Raw genomic sequence first — 23,593 nt, 5'->3', positions numbered from 1 at the left:
TGCTTTGAAATGTAGTCACCATTATATTGTAGGAATTGTACTGCAGCAGCCAATTTGCACACAGCAAGCTCCCACAAACAGCAATGTGATAATAACCAAATAATCTGTTTTCATGATGTTAGTTGAGGGATAAATACCAGGGGGAACTCCCCTGATCTTCTTTAAGATAGTGCCATGGGATCTTTTATGTCCATCTGCAAGGGCAGACAGGGCATTGGTTCAATGTCTCATCCGAAAGACAGAAACTCCAACACTGCAGCAATCCCTTAGTAGGCCTAGATTTTGTGCTCAAGTTCTGGAGTGGGATTTGAACCCCTGCTCTTTTGACTCAGGGATGAGAGTGCTGCTACATTATGCCCACAATTTCCAGATACATGTGTGACTGGCGGGCGTTGCCCCTAATGTTTAACGTGCAGCAGTAAAATTGGCCAATAAATACTAAACGGCAGCTAAATGTCAAGCGGTGTTAGCTTAACCTTAAAAAGGTGCGGTTTTTACTTTGAAATTGACCTTCTGGCAGTAGTGAGACCTCTGCATTAGCACACCCTGTACCCAAATCCACCTCCCTGCCCCTTAGGACAACCTGGGGCAGAATGGAGAGGGGAGGGCAAGGCAGGAGCCCTCAGTATTTCTGTAGTGTCTGCAGAAGCCCCCACAAAAAAGAATGTGAAATCTTCATCTTTATATGGTTGTGTGCGGCTTAAGCCCAGTCCAATCCTCTGCTATGGGTGGGGAGTGGGGGGCCAACAGGGTTCATTTGTCCGTCGTAGGGCGCCCTGTTTGCACTTTAGATGGACCTCAGCGAGGCATTCCATCCGACCAGCGGTGGGCTCAGGATGTGGGATGGGAGGATTGCCACATTAAGAGTGAACGGGAGTGTGAATCTTTCTCCTGCGATTTTTGGGGGTGATGGCAGGGAAGGAAGGGCCCAAATGGCTAGCACCTCTTTTCCACCAAGCGAGGGCCCTCAAAATTCAGTCCAGTGTCTCAAAAGGAAATGAATGGGATTCACAAAAACAAATTAATTCAGTAACAGACTAATAAGCATGATTCACTGTTCCATTCACCCTCATTGTAAATCCCAAACCACCAGAAGATTTCCGATCTGCCCTCTCCCTCCCTGTCCAGAACAAACCTTTCTCTTGCAATGTGCATATGGAAGTTACCCAAAGTGACTAAGAGTGACCAACGACTTGGAGATCTGGTGGGGGGTGGACAGGCCATATATAGGAATGTATATATGACTGGAAGTACATCACACGACCATGCACATATTGTCCCTCTCAGTTGGAGCTTGAAGCCGAATTCAGTAATGCTCAGGCATGAATGGCATTGGCCACATCAGTGAACACAAGTCTGCTGGGCCTCTGCAAGGATCCTTGACTTGGCATCAGAATCTAGGAGAATGGAACATGGAAATGAGTCACTTAGCAACGAGTCAAATTCGCCCCTCCACTGCCTCCACTGGATTTTCTGATTGATAGTCACTCTGGCAGACTCCATACATTTTTTGTTAACTCTTAAAATGTATGGGAAGTTTCACCCTCCTCATGTTCAACCATTTCCAATATTGAGGAAGCAGTGAAGTGGCCATTTTAAATGTTATTTGTTGCATTTGCATTTCAAGCTTTTACCTGCAAATTCACAACAAAATCCAACCGTGAAGTGCCCACCTCAGCAAGCTGACAACTGGAATGTTCAATGTTCCACGGCCAGCCATTATGTAGAGATGGGACCTTAATTACCCCTGCAATATATACTCATTGGGGTAGATTTTAACTTTAGGAATGCAGGAACAGTAGCATGTTATTCAGCCCCTCATGTCTCAACCATTCCTGTGCTTCAACCTCTAAATCTCACTGCTCCGGCACTGTTCCTAGTTCCTTGGATATTAGGTTCTATATATGTCCCAAATGAATGACCTCACCCTTCCCATGGATGATAGTCCCAATCGGGTGATTGTGAATGGGCCCTACCCACTTTACATCCATCTCGATTTTTATCTCCAATGACTTCACTCAATATCAGGAGGGATTAAAGTGGTGGCCAATTCTCTAACACTCATTTCACCCTATCAAGCAAAGGCATTGTGGCTTTATCAAAAATGGGCGTTTCAGCTAGTCTGATTACGGGGTTGACTATGGCACATCTCACTAACTGAATAGACTGTTAACCCTCACTGTCACCTTCACCATTAAATCTCACTGTTAATCCTCACTGTCAATCCTCATTGTCAATCATCACTGTCACACTCACCATTAACCCTCATTGCCAACCCTCACTGCCAACCCTCACTGTTAACCCTCACTGCCAACCTTCACTGTTAACCCACACTGCCCACCCTCAATATCAACCTATGCTGCTAAACCATGCTGCCAATCCTCACTGCTGATGGTCACTGCCAACCCACACGCCAACCCTCACTGCCAACCCTCATTGACAACCCTCCCTGCTAAGCCTCACACACATGGGGAATGACCACTGAGATGGTGCCAGGCTGCAGCCACTGATCATGCCCTAACAGCCAGGGGTACCTTCAGAAGAAGTAATATGATGAAAATAAAGAGTAGATACCCTCACTGACTGGCACATGTCATGTAAAGGGTGCCGGAGATAGATTCTTTCTTTTCATGCCACCTTACCTTGCTCTGGGATGCCTGCGAAGCTGTCTCACGGCCGTGATCGAGTAGCTCCTGCTCTAGCTCGTCCTGCTCCTCACCAGGGTCAAAGTTGTACATTGGCATAAGCTGGTGACGTAGCTTTTCCAGCCTAATGGGTGGGCAAAATATAACAGAAATGCACCTTTTAAAGACAGTTTCTCAAAAGCTGACAGTCCCTCCAGTGCCACAAAGAAATCTGAAGAATCACATGCACATACTGGCATTTTAATGGTCACCCTTTCAAAAGGTACTTGGATTTTTGTATCAAGTGTCAACCTCAGGCCCTTCATTAGTTAATTAGCATAAGACTCTGGAGGTGAACTCTACAGTCCAGTTTGTTTGCTGATTTACGCTCTATTATCCAATCGAACCGCTAAATCACAGAGGCACTACAATTGGCATCAATCCCCCAGTCGAAGGTGAGAGGAAACCGGGCACTATTCCAGCTCTTGTCCGTTGTCTAAAGGCCTCTGTCACATACTTACCTGGGGTGAAGACAGAGTCGGGCAGTTAGGACACCCTTCAGTGTTGACCAGCCTACTGACACTCCCTGTTTAGGCTTCCAGATGAAGAGTGTCCATTAAGGCGAGGTGCTGGGGGAGAGCTGGCAGCCGTGCAATCAAGCTGACTGCAGGGCCCACACGTTATGGGGAGAGAAAGTGGGAGGAGAATAATACTGACCTTTTAACTTCTACATTTCATGCTTTCTTTTTACAAGTTGTTTAACCATCAGATACATCCCTGCGATATTAGGATGGTCCAGACCCCATTAGCTTCTGTACTTGCTTAGTCACACTGACCCATGAGGAAAGCAGCTCTCAAAATGGAGACATCACTACATTTAGGAATTACCTGCACTTAAGAAGTACATCATAGGCTATAAGACACTTTGGGACATTTATAGACACTTTACTCAGTGCAGGTTTTGGGTTTTTTTCTCTTTTCTTCCATATTTCTTTTTCAGTTTCCTTTCTCTCTTTCCTTTTCTTTATCAATCATTCCCTTTCAGTATAACCTGTATATTTGCCTACATAACAGGGCCTCAATGGTCATGCATTGTCAGGCATGGCTTGATGGCTAACACTCTTGCCTTTGTGTCTCCAGTTTCCTGGGTTCAAGTCCCACTCCAGGACTTGAGTGCAAAAATCAGTGCTGCACTGAGGGAGTGCTGCACTGTAGGTGGTGCTACAAGACATTAAACCCAAACCCTGTTTGCCTGCTTGGTTGGATATAAAAGATCCCATGGCACTATTTTGAAGAAGAGCAGGGGACTTCTCCCTGGTGTCCGAGACAATATTTATCCCTCAATCAACATCACAACAGCTTAACTGGTCAATATCACTCTGCTGTTTGTGGGAGCTTGCTGTGTGCAAATTGGCTGCTGCGTTTCCTACATCATAAGGCTGAGTACACTTTAAAAAGTACTTCATTAGCGATAAAGCGCTTCGAGATATCTGGTGATCGTGAAAATTGCTATATAAAAGCGATTCTTTCTTTTTTCTTTCATTGGACTTGAAGCACTTAGTGACATTGCATAGACCTAACAAGGCGCTAGATAAATGCAAGATCTTTCTTTCCATCTGTGTAGTACTCCATCCAGTGGTCTGATTAAGTACTGTTCGAGCTGAACTTTGTGCTGGCAGACAGCATTCATAGGAAGCTCTGAGACTAAACCCTTGACTTTGGCAGGGATCTAGGTCAGAGAGGTAGCCACAGAAATAACTAGAGCTCTTGAAGCTGGTCCAAAGCATCTTTAAAATGAGAGTAATGGAATTTTGCACTGAACAGCGAGCCCTTCCTGCTGCTGACCTTCTAACCTTTATAAATCCCATCAGCACGTTCCAGCACGCGCTGCAGGAATATATCAAGACTCCTTCGACAGTGCCTTCCAAACCCACGACCGCTACCATCTAGAAGGACAAGGGCAGCATACACATGAGAACACCATCACCTGGAAGTTCCCCTCCAAGCCACTCATATATCAATGTTCCTTCGCTGTTGCTGGGTCAAAATCCCGGAACTCCCTTCCTAACAGCACTATGGGTGTATCTACACCACATGGACTGCAGCGTTCAAGAAGGCCGCTCGTCACCACCCTCTCAAGGGCAACTAGGGATGGACAATAAATGCTGGCCCAGCCAGCAAAGCCCACATCCCGTGAATGAATTTAAAAAAAGTGAAATATCAATCTCACTTATGGCCAGCACTTCCTACTGACCCAATATTCAATAAGATCAACTCTACATTTCGTGTATCGCCCACCCCTCTTTGTCAATGGGTGACAAACGGATAATGTAACAAAGAGCTATTTAGGCAATTTTAGTACTAAAAGTCACGTGTTGATCACAAAATCCCCTCTGTTTGCCATTTTAATAAAAGTGCTAAGCTGTTTAAGCACAAGTTGCCCTTGATTTTGTGCTTGAGTGTTGGGTTTGGATTTGAACCTGCAACCTTCAAAATCAGTGTCAATTGATACTATACACTATAGGAAAGTCCCAGGGCCAATCCCTGGTCTGTGTTGATTCTCCCATGATGTTGTTCATGGTGTTGCAATGCTTGAGTGGGATAGCTGATAGCCTGAATGTATGGCTATATAATGTGGTATCTCACATGGTAGAGGTCAGGCACTCTCCCTTACCTGCCTTGTCATTTTCATACTGCTACTTCTCTCTCTGTTTCCTTCCTCATCTGCTTCTCTTTCTCCCTCTCCCTTCTCTTCTGCTCTTCTCCCTCTTTTATTCTTCTATCCAATCGGGCTTTTATTGAAAACGAGTTAACATGCGGAACATTCAATCCTGGCAGGAGTGGGTATGAGAGTGGGCAAGACAGATAGGGTGGATTCGTCCCAGGTTTGCTCTAATTGCAGTAGCAGGAGGGAGAAAGGACTTTCTACCTGCTGGCTGCAATGGCGGCTTTCCAATCCTGCCTCATTATTCATGCATTCCCAGGAAGCACGTCATTTCCGATTTACCTGCCATGACATCACCTTGCTGCTTCCTCAAGCCGGGTGTCATATTTAAAGTGCAGCCGCGTGCACACCCCTCAGTGCTTCCAGCCCAGGACTGCTGCACAGAAGATGGGCCCAGAAAGGCAAGAAGGCTGCAGCCTTCCGATTCAGTAACACATCCTGGAAGGTCTTTTGGATGCCACGGAGGCCCTCCATAATGTCTTCTACCCCCACTCTGGCTGCAGCAGGGACAGCAACATCACCAATCCGGCTTGAGAGGCGGTGGCAGCGGTGGTCAGTGCCAACACTGCCCACAAGAAGTTGGCCACCTAGTGCAGAAAGAGGATGAACGATCTCACCCGTGCCACCAGGGTGAGTCAACCATCTTATCATTCTAAACTCACATGCCCATCACACATCACTCACTGCCAGCTCAAGTGGCATCATCACTCACTCTCTCACACACACCCTCACATCTCCATCTGGCCTCATCTCCTCTGGGAATCACCCCCTCAACCCGCCCATGGCTCCAACTCAGCACACACGCACGCCTGGCATCCTGCTCATTTGGCTGGAAATGCGCCTTACTCACACTCTCTCCATCAATCTTTGTGCAGGACAAGGTCGCGCACAATAAAAGGGGGAGGACCCAGTGCAGGAGTGGAGTGCCGAACATAAAGGTCCTCAACTACCTTCGAAGATCACGTATTAGAGCTGGCCGGAGGGGAAGTGGACCATTCCTGTGGCGAAGGTGAGGTCGGCGCCAGGCACCCAAGTGAGGATCATGCACCAGATCATCCCTCTGGCAGCTCAACTGTGAGTCCACTGTTCCGTGTACCGCAGCGGCCATGCACTATAATCTCCGCTTTCTCTCATAGGCGTATCTGCCAAGTCGCCCTCAGGCAACCTTGGCCCCGACTCCAGTGACGACAGCTACTCGGATGAGGACACTGAGAGAGCACCCTGGAAGACCTGTCACAGTGCTCACCCACGTCCTCCACCAACACAGCGATACACACCTCGATGGGACCTACATATACAGCAGGCTCAGGTTCACTGTCTAGTGAGCACAGCACACAACCTGTTCCACAGCAGGCGGAGGCAGGGACACCCGAGGTCGTCAGCATTCAGAGGACCGCTGGAGGCAAGGAATCTGCTGAGTCGGTCCTCAATCAGTTGTTGGAGCCTCAGCAACAATAACGGGAACAGCAGGAAGGGGTGGCAGCTGCACTCTTCAGATTGCAAGGCATGGTGGAGGTGTCCATCCGCCTTCAGTCTGAGGTGACAGTGTTGTCATGCCCACACACAAAGGTCAACATTGGCAGGATGGTAGCCATAATGGAGACCTTGGTCCTGCACTGCTGTGCAGGCTGAACTCCATCGCTTATGCCATTGTTGGCCTCCAACACTGTCAACGGGAGAGGGGAGCGGGGCAGCTCGATCTCACTCCAGCTTCCTCTTCCCTTCAAGAAGTGAGCCAGGGGCCCTCGGCTACCCATAGGGAGGAGGATCAACATGTGCACACCCCGGGGCCATCTGCACAGGTGACTCCGGGAGTGTCCAGCCCATCCAAATCCCCTCTTCCTCTGACCCCAGCAGCTCCAGCTCTACAGGCCGAGGAGGTACTACCGCCACACAGCAGGGCCCTGAAAGCAGGCCGAGGCCCTCCAGCTCTCAGCCATCTAGAAGACACCCGTCAAGGTCATCACAGACAGGGGATAGCAGTCAGCAGGCAGCCTCCACCTCCGCTGTGGATGTTGGGGGAGCACCAAGCTGTAGTGGCAGGGTTAGGAAGGTTAAGAAGATGTAGCTGCACAGACTGGACACGGGTGTTAATCACTTGTATATAATGTTCACTATTATAAATAAACTCGCAAGAATGTCTCCCTGCCTATGGCTCCTGTTCAGATGAGCAGGGTCCGTGTCAGTCAGATGTGAAATCTTGGACCCTGCACAAGATAAAGGCAGGTGTCTCAGTCCAGGGCCTCTTCCCTGTGTTTTGTACAAACTTCCCAGCACACTGATGCTGCGCCTTCACAGTCACTGGTCACATCAGTCATGCCTGTACCTCGATGGGGCTTATCATTGCTGCCAGAATGTCCTGGGCCGGTGGCACAGAGTTCCATCTTTCTCTCTGTGTGCTCTCAGCTGGCCCACGTCTCACCAGCATCTGTGTCCGGTGACAGTGTGATCCTGAAGGGTTCAGCTCACGCAGGATGCCATAGGATCAGGAGAAGTTAAAGTTTCCCCGCTGCATCTCCACGATATGACCCTGTTCACAGAGAGCAAGTGAGGTACCAACCAGCCTGACAGAGTCAGACATTCACATAAACTATGTGACGGTCTGTAGAGAGTCCCCTCTGCATGTCGTCATCATCCTCCTGGAATGTAGGGACTATGGGCATCGCTGCTTCTCCATGACAGGAGCCTTATCACAGAGGGTATGTGCGCTGATCCCGGGCAAAATGCACAAAGTTGTGGGCCCTCGCGAAGATGGTATCCATGACCTCCTGGATGCATTTGTGGATGGAGGCTTGTGAGTTCGTACAGAGGTCACCTGTGGAGCCCTGAAAGGAGCCACTGGCGTGGAAATTGAGCGTCGCGGTCACTTTCATGGCCACTGGCAGTGGATGCCCTCCATGTCCTCGGGGCGCCAAATCCTGCAGCAGGTGGCAGATGTGACCGACAAGTTCCCTGTTCATGCGCAGCCTTTGCCAACACTGGTTCTTGGCCATCTGCAGGAATGACAAGCGCTGCCTATAGACCCCGGGTCTAGCTAGGCGCCGACCAGCGATGGCTCGCTGTGGCTCTTCAGCATCGTGAGTGGGAGCCTGGGTAAAGGACCACTCAGTTGGATCTCCACCTTCCTGTCGCACCCCCCCCACCCACCGCCCCCCACCGCCACAATCTCCCACCCCATCAGCCACACGACTCTCGCCAGCAGTTAGAATCAGGATTTAAAGTGTTAAGAAATGAGAATGATCTTTGAACGGTCCCACATTTGCTGTTTTTGAAGTCTTGACTTCCAGCCCTAATTTTAGCAGCGGAAAGGTTTAAAGCTTCTCCTTTCATCTAGAATGATGTATGTTCATGAATGGAGGGGGACGGAGTGGGCGGTGGGGTGGGGGGGAGGGGGGTGAGGAGGGGAGTGGGGGGTGGCACTAGGCTCCAGCCCGAGGAAGTGTAGGTGGCCACGCCCTCTCCCTCTCTTATCTTGGCCAGCACTTGTCCGCAGTTTAATGAATGGATTCACAGGGAGGAAGGGGAGAAGAAACCGGGGGCCAGCCACAAGTCACGGTGGTTTCTGCGGTTGATGGTCCTGTGGAAGCAAATGTCACCTCGGCAAAGCAAACTCTGCAAACCACAGGACACCAGGGACGAGGATGTGTCATTCACTGAAGCCTCTGCTTGTCACGGGTCGCAGAGAAACCAAGAGCCAGCTGCACTATTTCAGTTGGAGGTGAGCCGGCCTCGAGACCCTTAGGATATCCTGCCAGTACCGTTTGTGAATGAGACGTTAAAAACCAGAGCCTGGCCAATGCTAAATCCATCTTTAACCACAGCATAAGGGAAATAAATATCTCAGAAAGAGATCTGGTTTTAATAAAGGCCCACCATTCATATCAAACTACCTTACAAAAGACATTTATTTTGTGCAGCAACAGATGGAGAGAATAGTGGGTGGAAATGCAATACTGATGAGAGTATGAGCTTTACTTTTAGATCCTTGGGACAACCTAATCAAAAGGCTGGAGTTTTAATCCCAGCTTCAGCTGCCAGATGAACTCAGCTGGCTATGTTGGGCTCACTTCTCTGCTTGGTTATGAGGAAGTTGATTTTCCTTTGTTATTCCAGAGCCATTTACCCAATTCCCTGGGCACAACGTGCCAGGGGAAAGAGGTGCAGATTTCTTTTCTCAATCTCCATGCCAACGTGCAACAAGATCTGGACAATATCCAGGCTTAGGCTGACAAGTGGCAAGCAACATTTGTGCCACACAAGTGCCAAGCAATGACCATCTCCAAGGCGAGAGAATCTGACCACCTCTTCTTGATGTTCAGCCGCACTACCATCGCTGAATTCCACCCCCCCTATACTGTGGTTACAATTGGTCAGAGGCTGCAACAAGTCCTGCCTCCCCAAAACCTGTCCACCAGCTACAAGGCACAAGTCAGGAGTGTGATGGAATATTTTCTAATGGTCTGGATGAGCACAGCTCCAACAACACTTAAGAAGTTTAACACATCCAGGACATGGCAGCCCATTTGATTGGCATCCCATCCACCACCTTAAAAATTCACTCCCTCACAATGCAAAGTGGCAGCAGTGTGTACCAGCTACAAGATGAACTGCAACAACTTGCCAAAGATCCTTTGACAACACCTACCAAACCCACAGTTGTCTCTTCACCTAGAAGGTCAAGGGGCAGCAGATGTATTTGAACTCAACCATCTGCAAGCTCCCCTCCAAGCCACACACCATCCTGACTTGGAGCTATATCGCCGTTCCTTCACTGTCGCTGGGTCAAAATCCTGGAACTCCCTCATTAATGGCATTGTGGGTGTGCCTGCAGCACATGGACTGCAGCAGTTCAAAAAGGCAGCTTACCACCACCTTCTCAAGGGCAATTAGGGATGGGCAATAAATTCTGGCCTTGCCAGCAGTGTTCACATCCCATGAATGAATTTTTTAAAAATCCACATCCATTGTAGATTAGAGTTGCCAACTGTGCTTGGAGGTTCCATCACATGTCCTCCTGCCTCCCAGTGCCTCACCCCCACATTCTTCTGCCAGTGGTCATCTGACATGTCCATCCTACAGGCCCCGGCCTCCCATAGCCAATTAGAAAGCGAACAGACTCCTCCTTACCAGATTGGACGATTCTTGACTGTCAGTCAAACAGATTTTTCCCATATTCAGTCATGGAGGGTTGGCAACCCTACTATTCATTCTCCTGGGCTTTCCATAGGGAAGATGGAGTTTGGCCTGTGTCCTTGCTGGAGAAGGGAAGGTAAGCCCTATTCTACCTCATCCTGCAGGATTCTTGTTTAGCAATTAAGGCCTTCAAACGACTGAACTCCTTCAACAGTCAGAGGGACCTGACCTCAGAGGCCCTGCAGTTAAACCTGCAGCCATTCATATATTCCCTCCCCTGGCTACCAGGGGATGGTCTTGGACAGGAAATACTGTTGCTTCTTGGGCCTGAACAAGAACAGCATACTGTTCAGATATATAGCACCTCAACGACATACCAAAGTGATTGACAGCCAAAGTGCTTTTGAAGTGTGGTCACTGTTCCGCTGTAGGAATCGCGACAGTCAATTTATGCACAGCAAGCTCCCACAAACAGCAATGTAATACTTGACCAGATAACCTGCTTTCAGTGGTGTTGTTTGAGAGGTAAATATTGGCCCAGGACACCAGGAGAATTACCCTGCTCTCCTTTGAAATGCTGCCAGGGCTTGAAAATTGCAGCTACGAGGAAAGATTGGATAGGCTAGAGTTGTTTTCCTTAGAACAGTGGAGGCTGAGGGTTGACCTAATTGAGGTGTACAAAATTATAAGGGGCCTGGATAGGGTAGACAGTAAAAACCTGTTTCCCCCCTAGCTGAGGGGTCACTTACCAGAGGACATAGATTTAAGGCGAGTGGTAGAAGGATTAGCAGGGACATGCGGAAAAACCTTTTCATGCAGAGGGTGGTGGGCATCTGGAATTCACTGTCTAAATCAGTGTTTGAGGCTGAAATGCTCAACTCATTTAAAAGGTACTTAGATCTGCATCAGAAGCACTGTAACCTGCTAGGCTACAGACCAGGTGCTGGCAAGTGGGATTAAAATGAGCGGCGAGTGTCTTTTTCTGGCTGGCGCAGACATGACGGGCTGAATGGCCTCTTTCTGCGCTGTAACTTTTCTATGGTTCCATGGTTCTATGGAAATAAAGCCTTGGGATCTTTTCCACCCACTGAGAAGGTCGATGGAGCCTTGGTTCAACATCTCACGCAAAAGGCGGCATCTCCCGATGCACTGGAAGTATCAACCTGGAGTGTGCGCTCAAGTCTCCGGAGTAGAGTTTAAACCCGCACCCTTCTGACTCAGAGGCAAGAGTGTTACCCAGTGTGCCACAGCTGATACATTCTAGGAATGGAAAAACAAGCATTCAGCCCAACAATCTTATTGCCTTTCCATTGACCAGCCTCCCCATTCTTTCACCACGATCTCCATTCCTCGTCTGAAAAATTGTCCCTTGAACCCATGCCTGCTGTGCTCCTGGCAATCCTGAAGCTCCGTTATATTCTGGATGAAGAAAGTTTCACCTTGTTTCCTTCCTCACTGCAAACTTCTTTGGTTTCAGTTTGTGCTGCCTGGTGTTTGAAGCCTCATTGAAAGTATTCTCCCGGATCAACCTTATCTAATCTAGAAGGTTTCCATGTGGTGACAGTGGCAAAGACAAGAACAAAAGTTAGAACAACTTGCATTCGTGCCAGCTCAAAAAAAGAGTCAGAACTGGATTCAGGGTTACGTGCAGCTTTTCCACATCTTACTCGGGGTGGGGGGGGGTGTGGCATATTTGGCTGGGCATGTGCACCCTGTAAGTTTATGTGTTAATCCATGATCCTTCCCACCCCACCACCCCAGGGAAAGCTCCCACCCCCACCCTGCTTCACAGAGGCTTGAGGGGAAAATATGGATGCTGAGGCGCAGGAGGAGATGTCAGGAGAGGTGACTAAATGTTTGGACAAACAAGTGAGGTTACAAGAAGGGTCTTAAAAGAGGAGAAGGAGATAGAGAGATGCAGGGGTTTAGGGAGGATTTTCAGAGTGTGGGACATAAGTGACTGCCTACGTTAGACTTAAGAACATAAAAGCTCAGGAAAACAAAGTTGGATTTCAGACCTTTGAGCTGGTTGCACCATTCAACAGGACTATGGCTGATCTTCCACCTCAGCTCTGCCTTCCTGCATTATCCCATATTCCTTAATTTTGTTAGCTCAGAAAAATCTATTGACCTCCCTCCATGACTGAGCATCCACAGCTCTCTGGCTTAGAGAATTCCAAAGGTTCACAACCCCTATGTCTGAAGAAGTCGTTCACCTCGGTCCAAAATGGCCGACCCCTTACTCTGAGAATCGGGGCTGGATTTTTATGGAGTCAGGGAGGTTCTGTGGAGGGGTGGAAATGACGGCCGGGACCCAATTCCGAGATCCTTGACCCCCATTCCCGGGCTTCCTGATTTACAGCATTGCTGTTTGAGTGTGCAGACTGGGTCAGGTCACAAGCCCGCACCCTGCACTCCCAACCTGGCCGAATCCATTGGTGGGGTTAGACATGTCCTAGTTCTCCACAATTTTCTTGGAGTTGGGCCCAGTTTTCAAAAAGTCAGAGGTGCTGTGAACCATAGTCTGGATGAGGGAACCTTTTGAAAGATAAGTTGAAAAGATCTTACCCATGCCAAGCTACGCCCCCCACCCACCCACCTTGGCCCTTAATATCCTCTATGCCAAGCTATGCCCCTCTACCCACTACCCAGGGCCCCCATACTTTCCATGCCGAGCTCTGGCACGTCAATGCCCATTCACCCACTGTACATTCCGTATTGAACCAATGACCCCTCGAGTGACAATAGGATGTGTTAAAAAAGCTTTTAAAAACGCATAATGAGGCTTGCCTGAGAGCCCAGAAATCCATTAAAATCTGAAACAACTGGGTTACAGGGAAAACATTGCTTGATTGACAGCTCTGGGTCTCTGATCTCTTCTGTCAATCTCATAATGCTTATTCACACAAGATAAAGAGGTTTCAAGTGCTTGCAATTTCTGCTATTGATACTTTAAAGGTTCAGGATGATTGACACTTTTATTGGGGTGTAGTGAAAGCAATTTTTATGAATGCCTGGCTGTTTTTTTAAAGCTTTTTTAGAGACATTTATTGCCACTATAGGGTTAACTGTCTCTACACAGAGTGTATTTTGAGTTAAAGGGCATGGAATTGTAACATCTTAGCGTGGAGGGTATAACGGGCCATGTAGGGGTGGGTGGAGGGGCATAGCTTGGCACGGAAGGTATGAGAGGGTGGGTGGAGTGTATGGATGGGGAATGGAGAGTGTATGGAGATCAGGAGGTGTGAGGGGTAAGGGTTAGAGGGCCTTCCTCTTTTTATTTTAACTGGGACAAAGTCCCACAGCACCGAGATGGGCCTTTTAAAACAGTCCTCCTCTGTACCTGGCTGCCCCTGTGGCTGCTTCCGAATTCTTTCCAGGAGTTACAGGCCCGACTCCTGACATTCCCACCACCACCAGTCATCACATTCCCCATCACCCCTCAATCCCCCCACCCCCACCAACCCCACCCCCTAGAATGAAAATCATGCCTGTGCGGGCACTTTTTTCCTGGCTGGGGTGGGGGGGTGGGTGCTGGGTGAGTGGGGGGGGCATGCTGAGCCAGGAAATTTCCCTACTCCCGCTACCCGCTTCGAGGACGAAAATCCAGGCCGAGGACTCCATATTTGAGATTTCAGCCGGGGAAGTATTTTCTCAGCATCTACTCTGTCCAGTCCCTTAAGATTTGTATATAAAAGCGAGGGTGGATGCATGAGAGGGCAGAGGAAGAGGAACAAAGAGTTTGGCTGGGGGTGGTAGCTGGTCAAGGTTGCAGCACTGAAAATAGTTAATGAGATAGGGAGGAGTGAGGCCATGGAGAGATTTAAAGACAGAAGAATCATAGAATCTTCCAGCACAGAAAGAGGTATGTACCGGCTCTTTATTCAAAGAGCTGACAAATTCCCATTCCCAAGCAACCATTCCCCTGCACTTTCCCCAGTAATTTTCTTCCTTTCAAGTATTTATCCAAATCCCTTTTGAAAGTTACCACTGAATTTGCTTCCACTACCCTTTCAGGCAGCACATTGCAGATCACACCAACTCGCAGCCGAAAAAAATTCTCCTTATCTCCCCTCTCTGTCAATTAGCTTAAATCTGTGCCTCCTGATCACTGACCCTTCCGCCAGTAGAAACAGCTTCTCCTTTATTGCTCTGTCAAAACCCTTCATGATATCGAACACCTCTGTCAAATCCACTCTTAGCTCTTTCTACTCTAAGGATAACAAATCATCTTCTCCAGTTTCTCCATGTACCTGAAGTCTCTCATTCCTGGTACCATTCCAGTAAATCTCCTCTACACCCTCTTCAAAGCCTGGACGTGCTTCCCAAAGTGCAGTGCCCAGAATTGGGATTTTAAATTTAAGATATTGGAGGAGCCAAAGTAGGTCAGAGTGGACCCAAGTGATGGGCGAGTGGGACCATTTTCAAATGCCTTGGCTTTGAAATAAATCAAGCAGAATGTCTGTAATGGGGAGATGATGGATGGCATTGTGGTAATGTCACCATCAGTCAGCAATCTAGAGACCCAGGCTAAAGCTCTGGCAACATGGGTTCAAATCCCACCACAGTAGCTAGTAGAATTTAAATTCAATTAATAAACCTGGAATATAAAGCTAGTCTTGGTAATGGTGACCACAACAACTACCATCAGTTGTCATAAAAGCCCATCTGGTTTATTAATCCCTTTTAGGGAAGGAACACTGCCATCCGTATCTCATCTGGTCTATCCACAGCAGTGTGGTTGACTCTGAAATGGGCTACCAAGCCACTTGTTTCAAGGGCAATTGGGGATGGGCAACAAAGCTCTCTCTGCCTCACTAAATTTTGGGCATTAGGGAGCAATTGAGTTAACGTTGGAGGAAGAAGACCAAAGTTGTTAGGGGACATCACAATCCTCCAGCAGTCCATCTGCAATTAGATGGCAAGAACCCTGGAGGCAGGTCCTTGGTACAGAACAGCCTATTTGATGCAACATGATTGATATTGGGCCATATTATCCATATTATCATATGTACCTTCTCCGAGTTTTCTAAGCTTCATTAATCTTACTGACATCTTAAAGATCAGGAATGAAGTTTAAGGATTAATTTACGCCCCAAATCACACTACTATATCAATGGTTCACAGTTCGAGAGAAATCCAGTAGATCTGTAATGCTACACAATGAGGAAATAAATTAGAAACCATTGCTGTGCTCTCCTGAAGCATTGCAAGTGCGCAAGATAGGCATTGGTTTGTGTTGAGGTCTAGGATCTCAGTCCATCTGGAATCAGCATCGCGGAATCAGAGAAAGCAAAAGCCATGGTTCCTGCTCTTGATTATTATTGGTAAACCTTGCTGTTTAATGGATGTGGACTGGCATTGGTTGAAGACAGGATTGGCTGATCTTGATATGCCTCCATCTTTCATCCCTGCGACCCTCCCACAGTCAAACTGGTACTTTTCTGGCCGAAAGAAAATAGCCACCAATGGAACGAGGGAGTGGGGATTGAGAAGTGATCTTGCGTCAGTGGAGAGTGTTGTGTTTTTATAATGATATAAAGGCATCAATCGCGCATAAGAGATTGGATAAACACATTGTCGGTTTATTTATTAAGGCTAGGCACATGGGAAGATTTATGAAGAGATATAAAGCCTGAAGACCTCAGTGCTGCAGAGCTGTGTATCTGTGCTTTGTTGAAAAGCAAAAGTGAAGCTAAACCTGGATCGCATGACACACTTCCTTTCTAGTGATGTCATGCTACAAACCCTTAAAGGCATATTACAACAGACGGAGTGAGAAATGAGGGCTAATCCAATGTCAGTGGAGTGGAGGAAAATAAGAACATAAGAAATAGGCCCATTTGGCCCATTCAGCCTGCTCCACCATTCAATAAGATCATCGCTGGTCTGATTGTGGCCTTAACTCCAATTTCCTACCTGCCCTCCATAACCTTTGACTCCCTTGTGGATTAAAAATCTGTCTTAGCTCTGCCTTGAATACTTTCAATGATCCAGCTTCCACTGCTGCCTGAGGTAGAGAATTCCCAATACTAACCGATGGATCCGACCCTCCACATCTCCCTCCAGTTGCTAGGGTCTCCTAAGGCCCAGGAAACCCAGTCTGCAGGTGTCAAAAATAAAATTGATGTTAAAACGAAGGCATACAGCCTCCTTGAAATACTTGGAGGACTGACTTGCCACCCTACAACCCACCCAATCGGAAATGGGGTGGGCTGGGATGACTTTTCCATTTTCTTCTCATCTTTAAACTCCCCTCAACACATCCTGGAGAGTTAAAATTCCTCCCAAAGTAATTTCATTGGACCAGTCAGCAGTCCATGGGTTAACGTCATGCTACTCTCTTCCAAGTTGATAATGAGCAGAGTTGAGACTGTTGGTCAGCTGTGGAACCTAAACTCCCACCCCCGCTCTAAAACTGCTCATTGCACAAAAAAAGGAACAATATTCAGGAGGATTTTGCCAAACTTTAAAAAAAAGAGCAAAAACACTCACCTTTTCCTTTTCCTGATGTACAGAACCTGAATCCAAGGAAAGATTACTCATTAGTGTCAATATAGCAACGGCAAAAGAAGGGCAAAAAATTCAACACTGAAGAGTGACTGCAGAAACAGAGAGTGTACCGGAAGCCAGAGCTAAACAGTGGAAATCTGAAATAAGAGCAGAAAATGGCGGGAAAATTCGCCAGGTATGTTACTGTCTATAAAGATAGATTGACAGGCTTGTGGTTCAGGTGGGGAGTTGCCATTAATCTCTCTCAATTAAACATTGTGTGTCAAATTTATGGGCATAAAACAGGCATAGCAATGACCAGCTAAGTTAGAGTCACTACAGCACAGAGGTAGATGCTTTTGGACCAATCTAATCGGTCCCACTCCCCACTCTATCCCTGTTGCCCTGAAAATGTATTTCTCTCAAGTATCCATCCAATTTCCTTTTGAAATCATTCATCATCACCACCCCTGTGATTACCACTCACTGTGTAAAAAAGCTGTTCCTCACATCCCCTCTACATCTCCTGCCCAAAACCTTAAATCTGTGTCCCCCAGTTCTTGTACCATCAGCTAATGGGAACAGCTTTTCTTTGCCTATCTTATCTAAACAAGTCATAATCTTGTACACCTCTATCAAATCACCCCTCAATCTCCTTTGCTCCAAGGAGAACAACCCCATCTTCTCCAATCTAACCATATCATTAAAATCAACTCCTCCCTGGAACCATTCTGGTAAATCTCCTCTGCACCCTCTCAAGGATCCTCATATTTTTCCTAAAACATAGTGATCAGAACTGGATGCAATACACTAGTTCTGACCTAACCAGAGCCTTATAAAGGCTCAGCAAAACTTCCCTGCTTTTGTACTCAAGACCTGCACTTATGAATCCCAATATCCCATACGTTTTGCTAACTATTCTCTCACTATGCCCTGCCACCTTCAAAGATCGGTGCACATGAACCCCCTGGTCCCTCTGTCAATGCCTACACTTTAGAACAGTGCCTTTAACTCTATATTGCCTCTTACTATCGCTTTTGAGAAAATACATTACCTCACACTTCTCAGTATTAAATTCCATCTGCCACTTATCTATCGATTCTTCTAGCCTACCTTTGCCATATTGCAGTCAATCGGTAGCATCCTCACTGTTTTTCGCATCTCCAAGTTTGGTATCATCACCAAATTTTGAAATTTTACTCTGTATTCCAATATCATTACTTGAGGTGCCCACGACTTCAGGAATTATTTTTAAGAATGGCCAGTTGTGGTAACTCTGGATACAGTGTGCCATATGTCTTGGAATGGCTTGGTAAGATTTGAGCTCGCACAGTGAGATACAAACATTAGGCGGAACTCTTGGGGCAATCATGAACAAGCTGTACACCTCCTGGCTGGAAAGGGGAACGAGCTCCATGGAAAGGACATGGTTTTACCTGCTTGCCTTTGACTTACTCATGAGAAACATCAACAGAGGGACTCAACTCGGCAGTAACACTTGGCAAATGGAAGTGGGAAGCAAGAGTGGGGAGCCCAAGATAAAAGAAGAAACAAGAATACATAGAATGAGGTAGCACAGAAGGAAACCATTCAGCCCATTGCTCCTGTGCTGGCCCTTTGAAAGAGCTACCCAATTAGTCGCATTCCCTGCTCTTTCCCCATCGTTCTGCAACTTTTTTCTCTTCAGGCATGTTTCCCAGGTTGAAATAGGGCAAGAAAAATTAACTGACTTACCATAGCCACAGTTAACGCTATAATAGTGATAATTCCAACTGGTACGAGCACCAACCCCATACTTGACCTCCCAGTTTCTATGTTAGGTGGTGGAATGGCAGTAGTGTTGGTACCATTTGTCACCATGGTTACTGTCTGAAAAGCCACCTTGTCTGTTACATTTTCATGCTCCGTTTCGGGTGTCAAGCTGAAGAAGGAGGCCGCCATGTTGGATGTGTTGTAGCTGATGTTAAATATTAGCAGCGACATCCTCCAGAGTTGCTCTGGACCCTTGTCTCCTTGTACAGCTCAGCCTGATAGACACTGAGCCGCAATCCCAACGGTATCATTCTGGTGAGGCCTCCAGCTGATCATCACACCACTCCCAGAAATACCTGAAACATAGGTTTAGAGAGAGGTAATAACTCACCCAGCCAAAGCAAATACTCGATATGCAAGTCCGAGACTCATTTGGCCAGAAAGTCGAACCTCTTCTGCCTGCCTGAACGCACTCAGTCTTACCATCCAATATGTACAAATCCCCTTTTTGGAATTGGTTCTTCTTATATGACTTGGCTCCCCAATAAAAATCCCTGCATGGTCTTACCCCTCCCTACCTCTGTAATCTTCTCCAGCCCCACAATCCTCCGAGATACCTGCACTCCTCTAATTCTCACCTCTTGAGCATCCGTAATTTTAATTGGTGGCCTTGCTTTCGGCTGCCTCGGCCTGAAAGGAATTCCCTCCCCAAATCCCTCTGTCTCTCTAACTTCCTCTCCGCCCTCAAGGTGCTTCGTAAAACATTTGGACATCTGCCAGAACACAGGGAGAGTGTCTCAAAGCCGGCAACCTCGGGGTTAAGTCCGTGCCAAATTTCGGATGGTACTGGTTTTCGGCTCTCGGGTGCTTTGGGCTGGGTTGGGTTGGGCAGCTCGGGCCAGGTTGGGTCAGATCAAGGGTCACTCGGAGTGCAGAAAAAAGACAGGTGCGCCACCGCACCTAGCAAAACATGGCGGAAAGTTATTTTACTCATCTAATAATAATTAAAATTCAGGGATGGCAGCTTAAAACATGTCCGGTTTTCAGGCATTGCCAGTTTTCAGATAGCTGGATTTGAGACACTGTGCCGACATCTTTATGTGTCCTACTGCCAAATCTTGTTTTATAACGTTCTTGTGAAGGGCTTTGGAGTGTTTTATTACATTGAAGGTGGAGTGGGGTTATTCTCTTTAGGGGAAAGAAAGTTGAGAGGAGACTTGATAGAGGTTTTCAAAATCATGAGGGACCTGCACCGAGAGGGTGGGAAGAAATTGTTCTCTTTGGAGGAAGGTTCCAGAACCAGAGGACACTGATTTAAGGTATATGGCAAAAGAAGCAGAGGTGACAAGAGGAAAAACATTTTTGCGCAGTGAGCGATTATGTCATGACCACAGATCCTAGCCCTGAATTATTTATGGACATATTTGACTTTTAAGTAAGACGTGTGTGTTTTTTTAAAAAAGGACCTACAAGCAAAAGCTGGCTGAGTCTGTAAAGTAACCACTTGCTGGAAAATTCCTATGTGGATTACACGTGACCAACAAGTCCAGAGAAAATGGAATGTCGCAGCTAAAAAGGTGTCAAGGCCTCCTTCAGACAGAGACACAACAAAGGAAGAGATGCAAAGCAAAAAAAAAAAACTGATTAACATCCTGCAGAAACCATCTCCTGTTGAGTTATATCCCAGACTGTGGACAAGATTTGAATTGAAGGAAAGCATCTTCTAGGCACAGGACATGCTTGTCTTTCCTTTCAAGGAATATTGAAGAAATGGGGTTAAAAGCCAACAGCAACCTTGGTCTCTGTGTACTTGTTTTGGTGCTAGTGTGTGCTGTGAAGGTCACAGCTGAAGAACATCCACTAGGCATCCCTGCTCTTGCAGGTTAAAAAGTCTCTCTCTGATTTCTGGAAGCAGGTCAAAGGCAGCAAAGCCAAAACTCCTTCAACTAACCTGCAGAACCAAGAGTCTCCAAACCAACTGCTCAACTGCCAAAGTCAGCGCTACCGGAATCACCCAACTTCAGGGCCACAACATTTCACCATCTACTCCTCATGGACAAGCCAAAGACTGATTCATGCTTTTTTTTTTAACTTTTATTTTTGGACTCACTTCTCACTTCTTATTTGTGTCTATGTGTATTGCATTTTTTTTTCTCATGTTTTAGTAACTAATAAACTCACTCTTTCTTTGACTCAAGGAAGCCTGGTTAAATTGGCTCCTTGTAAAACATAAATGCATTTGGATTGGGAAAAGGTATCCATGAGGGAAGGGATACTTTTTAAATTAACCAAGGGGGTTGAATAAAGAAAGGGAGTCAGTTCATTCCTCCTCACCCGGGGTCATAACAATTTGGGGTATCTCATCCAGGATCATAACAAATTGAGGGACCTCGCCCAGGGACCGGTCGTTAACCATTAGGATCTGGAACTCATTGGCTGCGAGTGCGGTGGAGCAAGATTCAACCAGAGCTTTCAAAATGGAATTGGATAATCATCTAAAGAAAAAAAATTCAGGGCTACAGGAGGGAAGGCAGGGGAGTGGGATGGAGTAGCTCTTGCAGAGAGTCAGCATGGGCATGATGGACTGAATGGCCTCATTCTGTGCTGTTACCAATCTATGATTGCATGACATAAATACAAGCTGTTGTTCTGCTCCAATAGATGGATGGGATGAGCGCTGGTCAGAAAAATGATTTTGCCTCCAAAAATAACGAACTGGGAGAAAGCCTGACCGTGGTGACTTGAAGGATGGAACCATCGGTGAGCTGTCATCAGCCACACTCTCCACAGGGCTGACTCTGGTGTGCCGTCTTCCTCAGAACAGCAGGTGGGAAACATTAATTCCGCTCACATGCGTTTTTGGGATTGCCCCAGAGGTAAACTGACATCAAACCTGCATTGGCAGTCGCACACTATCCAAATGCTGAATGGGCAGTAGCCCTTTCTGTCACTTAGTTAGAAGGGTACATGCAGAAAGCATAACTGTAATGCCTTGAATAAGAAGAATGGGTTTTCCTCAAGCGTTTGGCGTTACGCCCTACCTCTTGTGCTCGATGCATGCTGGCACACGCAGGGTTAATTTAAATTCTTCCAAGGGGTTACAGCGAGTTTGTTACCCGTATCATGCCATGTCTGGTTTTACAAAAGCAGGCCCAGTGTGAAAAGGAAAACCAGCAGCTGATATCTGGTGGGAACAGGTGGCACTGACCCCATGATCTACCTGCAGAGAACAGGACTCAAAAAATAAATGAGTTTAAAAAAAAAATGAACTGCTTTTTTTATCTGAATGCAGATTCATCTGCAATTAGATGGACGGACTAGGGGCACAAATAGAAATAAACACTTAAGATCTAATCGCCAGTACGGAGACATGGGCCAGGATTTAACAGCCCCCACTGCAGCATGTCTCCCCCCCCCCCCCCACTGGATGGGGCAAGCCAGTTAAATCTCCGTTCAGTTTGGCGGGACCATGCGGGTGGGAGGGGGCAATAAAATCCTGGCTACAAGGCGACCAAGGCTGCGAAATACATATTCCAAGATTTTGAAGTGATAGACGGAATGGAAAAGGAGGGATCGTCCTGACAGTAAAGGAAGGTATAAGGACGCGGGAGAGGAAGGATCTTGGCTCAGGAGATCATGAAGTAGAATCAGTGTGGGCGGAGATTAGGAATAGCAAGAGTCAGAAGAGGCTGCATTTGGTGCCGATGCCTTGCCACCTCACACGCACATGCGCAGATGTAGCGTTTTGCTATGATATGTCAATGCCAGCGTCAGGCCAGGTAGTGGCCAGTAAAAAAGAAAATGATGCTGCTCATATCCTCACAGTGAGGAAACAGGAACATTGCAGAGCCTCAATATCCTGAGAACTTGCTGCTTGAAGTGCCGATGTTCTGCTTGATGATGCCACTATGCACGGATGTGGTGATGTCATCACCACAAGGACAGAATGATACTGACAGGCACTAGGTGCTGGTGCAGCAGACTGAAGTCGTGAAAGGCTTTGCGCAAGCGCTGACCACTGCACATGCGCAGATGACCATCTTTAATGGCAGCGCCATATCTCCTGTGCTGGCAAAACACACAGGGGTCAGAAAACACTCGTGGAAGTAGTTCATAAGCCCTCTAACAGTGGTTATACTGCTGGACAGGGCATTAAGCAAGAAATAATTTGAGACTGTAACAGAGATGCAGTGTGACGTTACATGCAAGTGAAGTATCCTGTCAATGCCTGAAAGGACTTAGTCACGTTGAATTCTGCTTCAGAAAGTTGTGGATTCAAGTCCCACACCAGAAACTTGAGCTCGTAATCCAGGGCAACATAACCAGCGCAGTACAGAGGGAGCGCTGCCCTGTCAGAAAGTCATCTTTCAGATGAGAAGTTTAACTGAGTCCCTGTCTGCCATCTCATGTAGACGTAAAGATTCCCATGGCACTGTTTCGAGGAAGAGCAGGGGAGTCCTCCCAAGTGTCCTGGGCCAATATTTATCCCTCAGCCATTATCAGCAGAACAGATTATCTGCTCGTTATCAAACAGCTGTTTGTGGGAGCTTGCTGTGCACAAATTGGCTGCTACATCTCCTGCATTACAACAGTGACTACATTTCAAAGAAAGAGAGTACTTCAATGGTTGTGAAATCCTTTGAGGGCATCATGAGGCGTTCCTCAAAGGCACTAGAGAGTATTGTGTGCAGTTCTGGTCACCACATTACAGGAAGGACGTAATAGCTCTGGAGAGAGTGCAGAGGAGGTTTACAAGAATGTTGCCAGGGTTAGGAAAGTGTGGCTACGAGGAGAGATTAGATAAGTTGGGGTTATTCTCCTTAGAACAAAGAACACTAGAGGTGACTTGATTGAGGTGTACAAAATT

The 23,593-nt window shown here is 47.1% G+C and overlaps 1 protein-coding gene across 1 annotated transcript; it reads right to left on the bottom strand.

Annotated features, from left to right (window-relative positions):
- Positions 1 to 1,316: 1,316 nt before the first annotated feature.
- On the bottom strand, positions 1,317 to 18,957 carry si:ch211-161c3.5 (uncharacterized protein C3orf18). Its single transcript, XM_041191116.1, has 4 exons — positions 18,709 to 18,957; positions 16,978 to 17,003; positions 2,643 to 2,769; positions 1,317 to 1,397 (listed from the first exon to the last, which is right to left on the bottom strand). The coding sequence occupies exons 1-4, from the start codon at positions 18,955 to 18,957 to the stop codon at positions 1,317 to 1,319; spliced, it is 483 nt and encodes a 160-aa protein (XP_041047050.1).
- Between the last annotated feature and the right edge of the window lie 4,636 nt (positions 18,958 to 23,593).

This window comes from Carcharodon carcharias, chromosome 7 (assembly GCF_017639515.1).
Source record: "Carcharodon carcharias isolate sCarCar2 chromosome 7, sCarCar2.pri, whole genome shotgun sequence".
NCBI classification, from domain to species: Eukaryota; Metazoa; Chordata; class Chondrichthyes; order Lamniformes; family Lamnidae; genus Carcharodon; species Carcharodon carcharias.
The sequence above is the reverse complement of the archived record's forward strand: the minus strand, read 5'-3'. Positions and strand labels throughout refer to the sequence as shown.

Excerpts from the sequence above, each read along its gene's own strand:
- si:ch211-161c3.5 (XM_041191116.1), bottom strand. The coding sequence starts at position 18,957 with ATGTCGCTGCTAATATTTAACATCAGCTACAACACATCCAACATGGCG. Across the intron at positions 17,004-18,708 it reads TAGCGTTAACTGTGGCTATG|GTTCTGTACATCAGGAAAAG; the intron begins GTAAGTCAGTTA and ends CCTTGGATTCAG. Across the intron at positions 1,398-2,642 it reads CGCAGGCATCCCAGAGCAAG|ATTCTGATGCCAAGTCAAGG; the intron begins GTAAGGTGGCAT and ends CCATTCTCCTAG.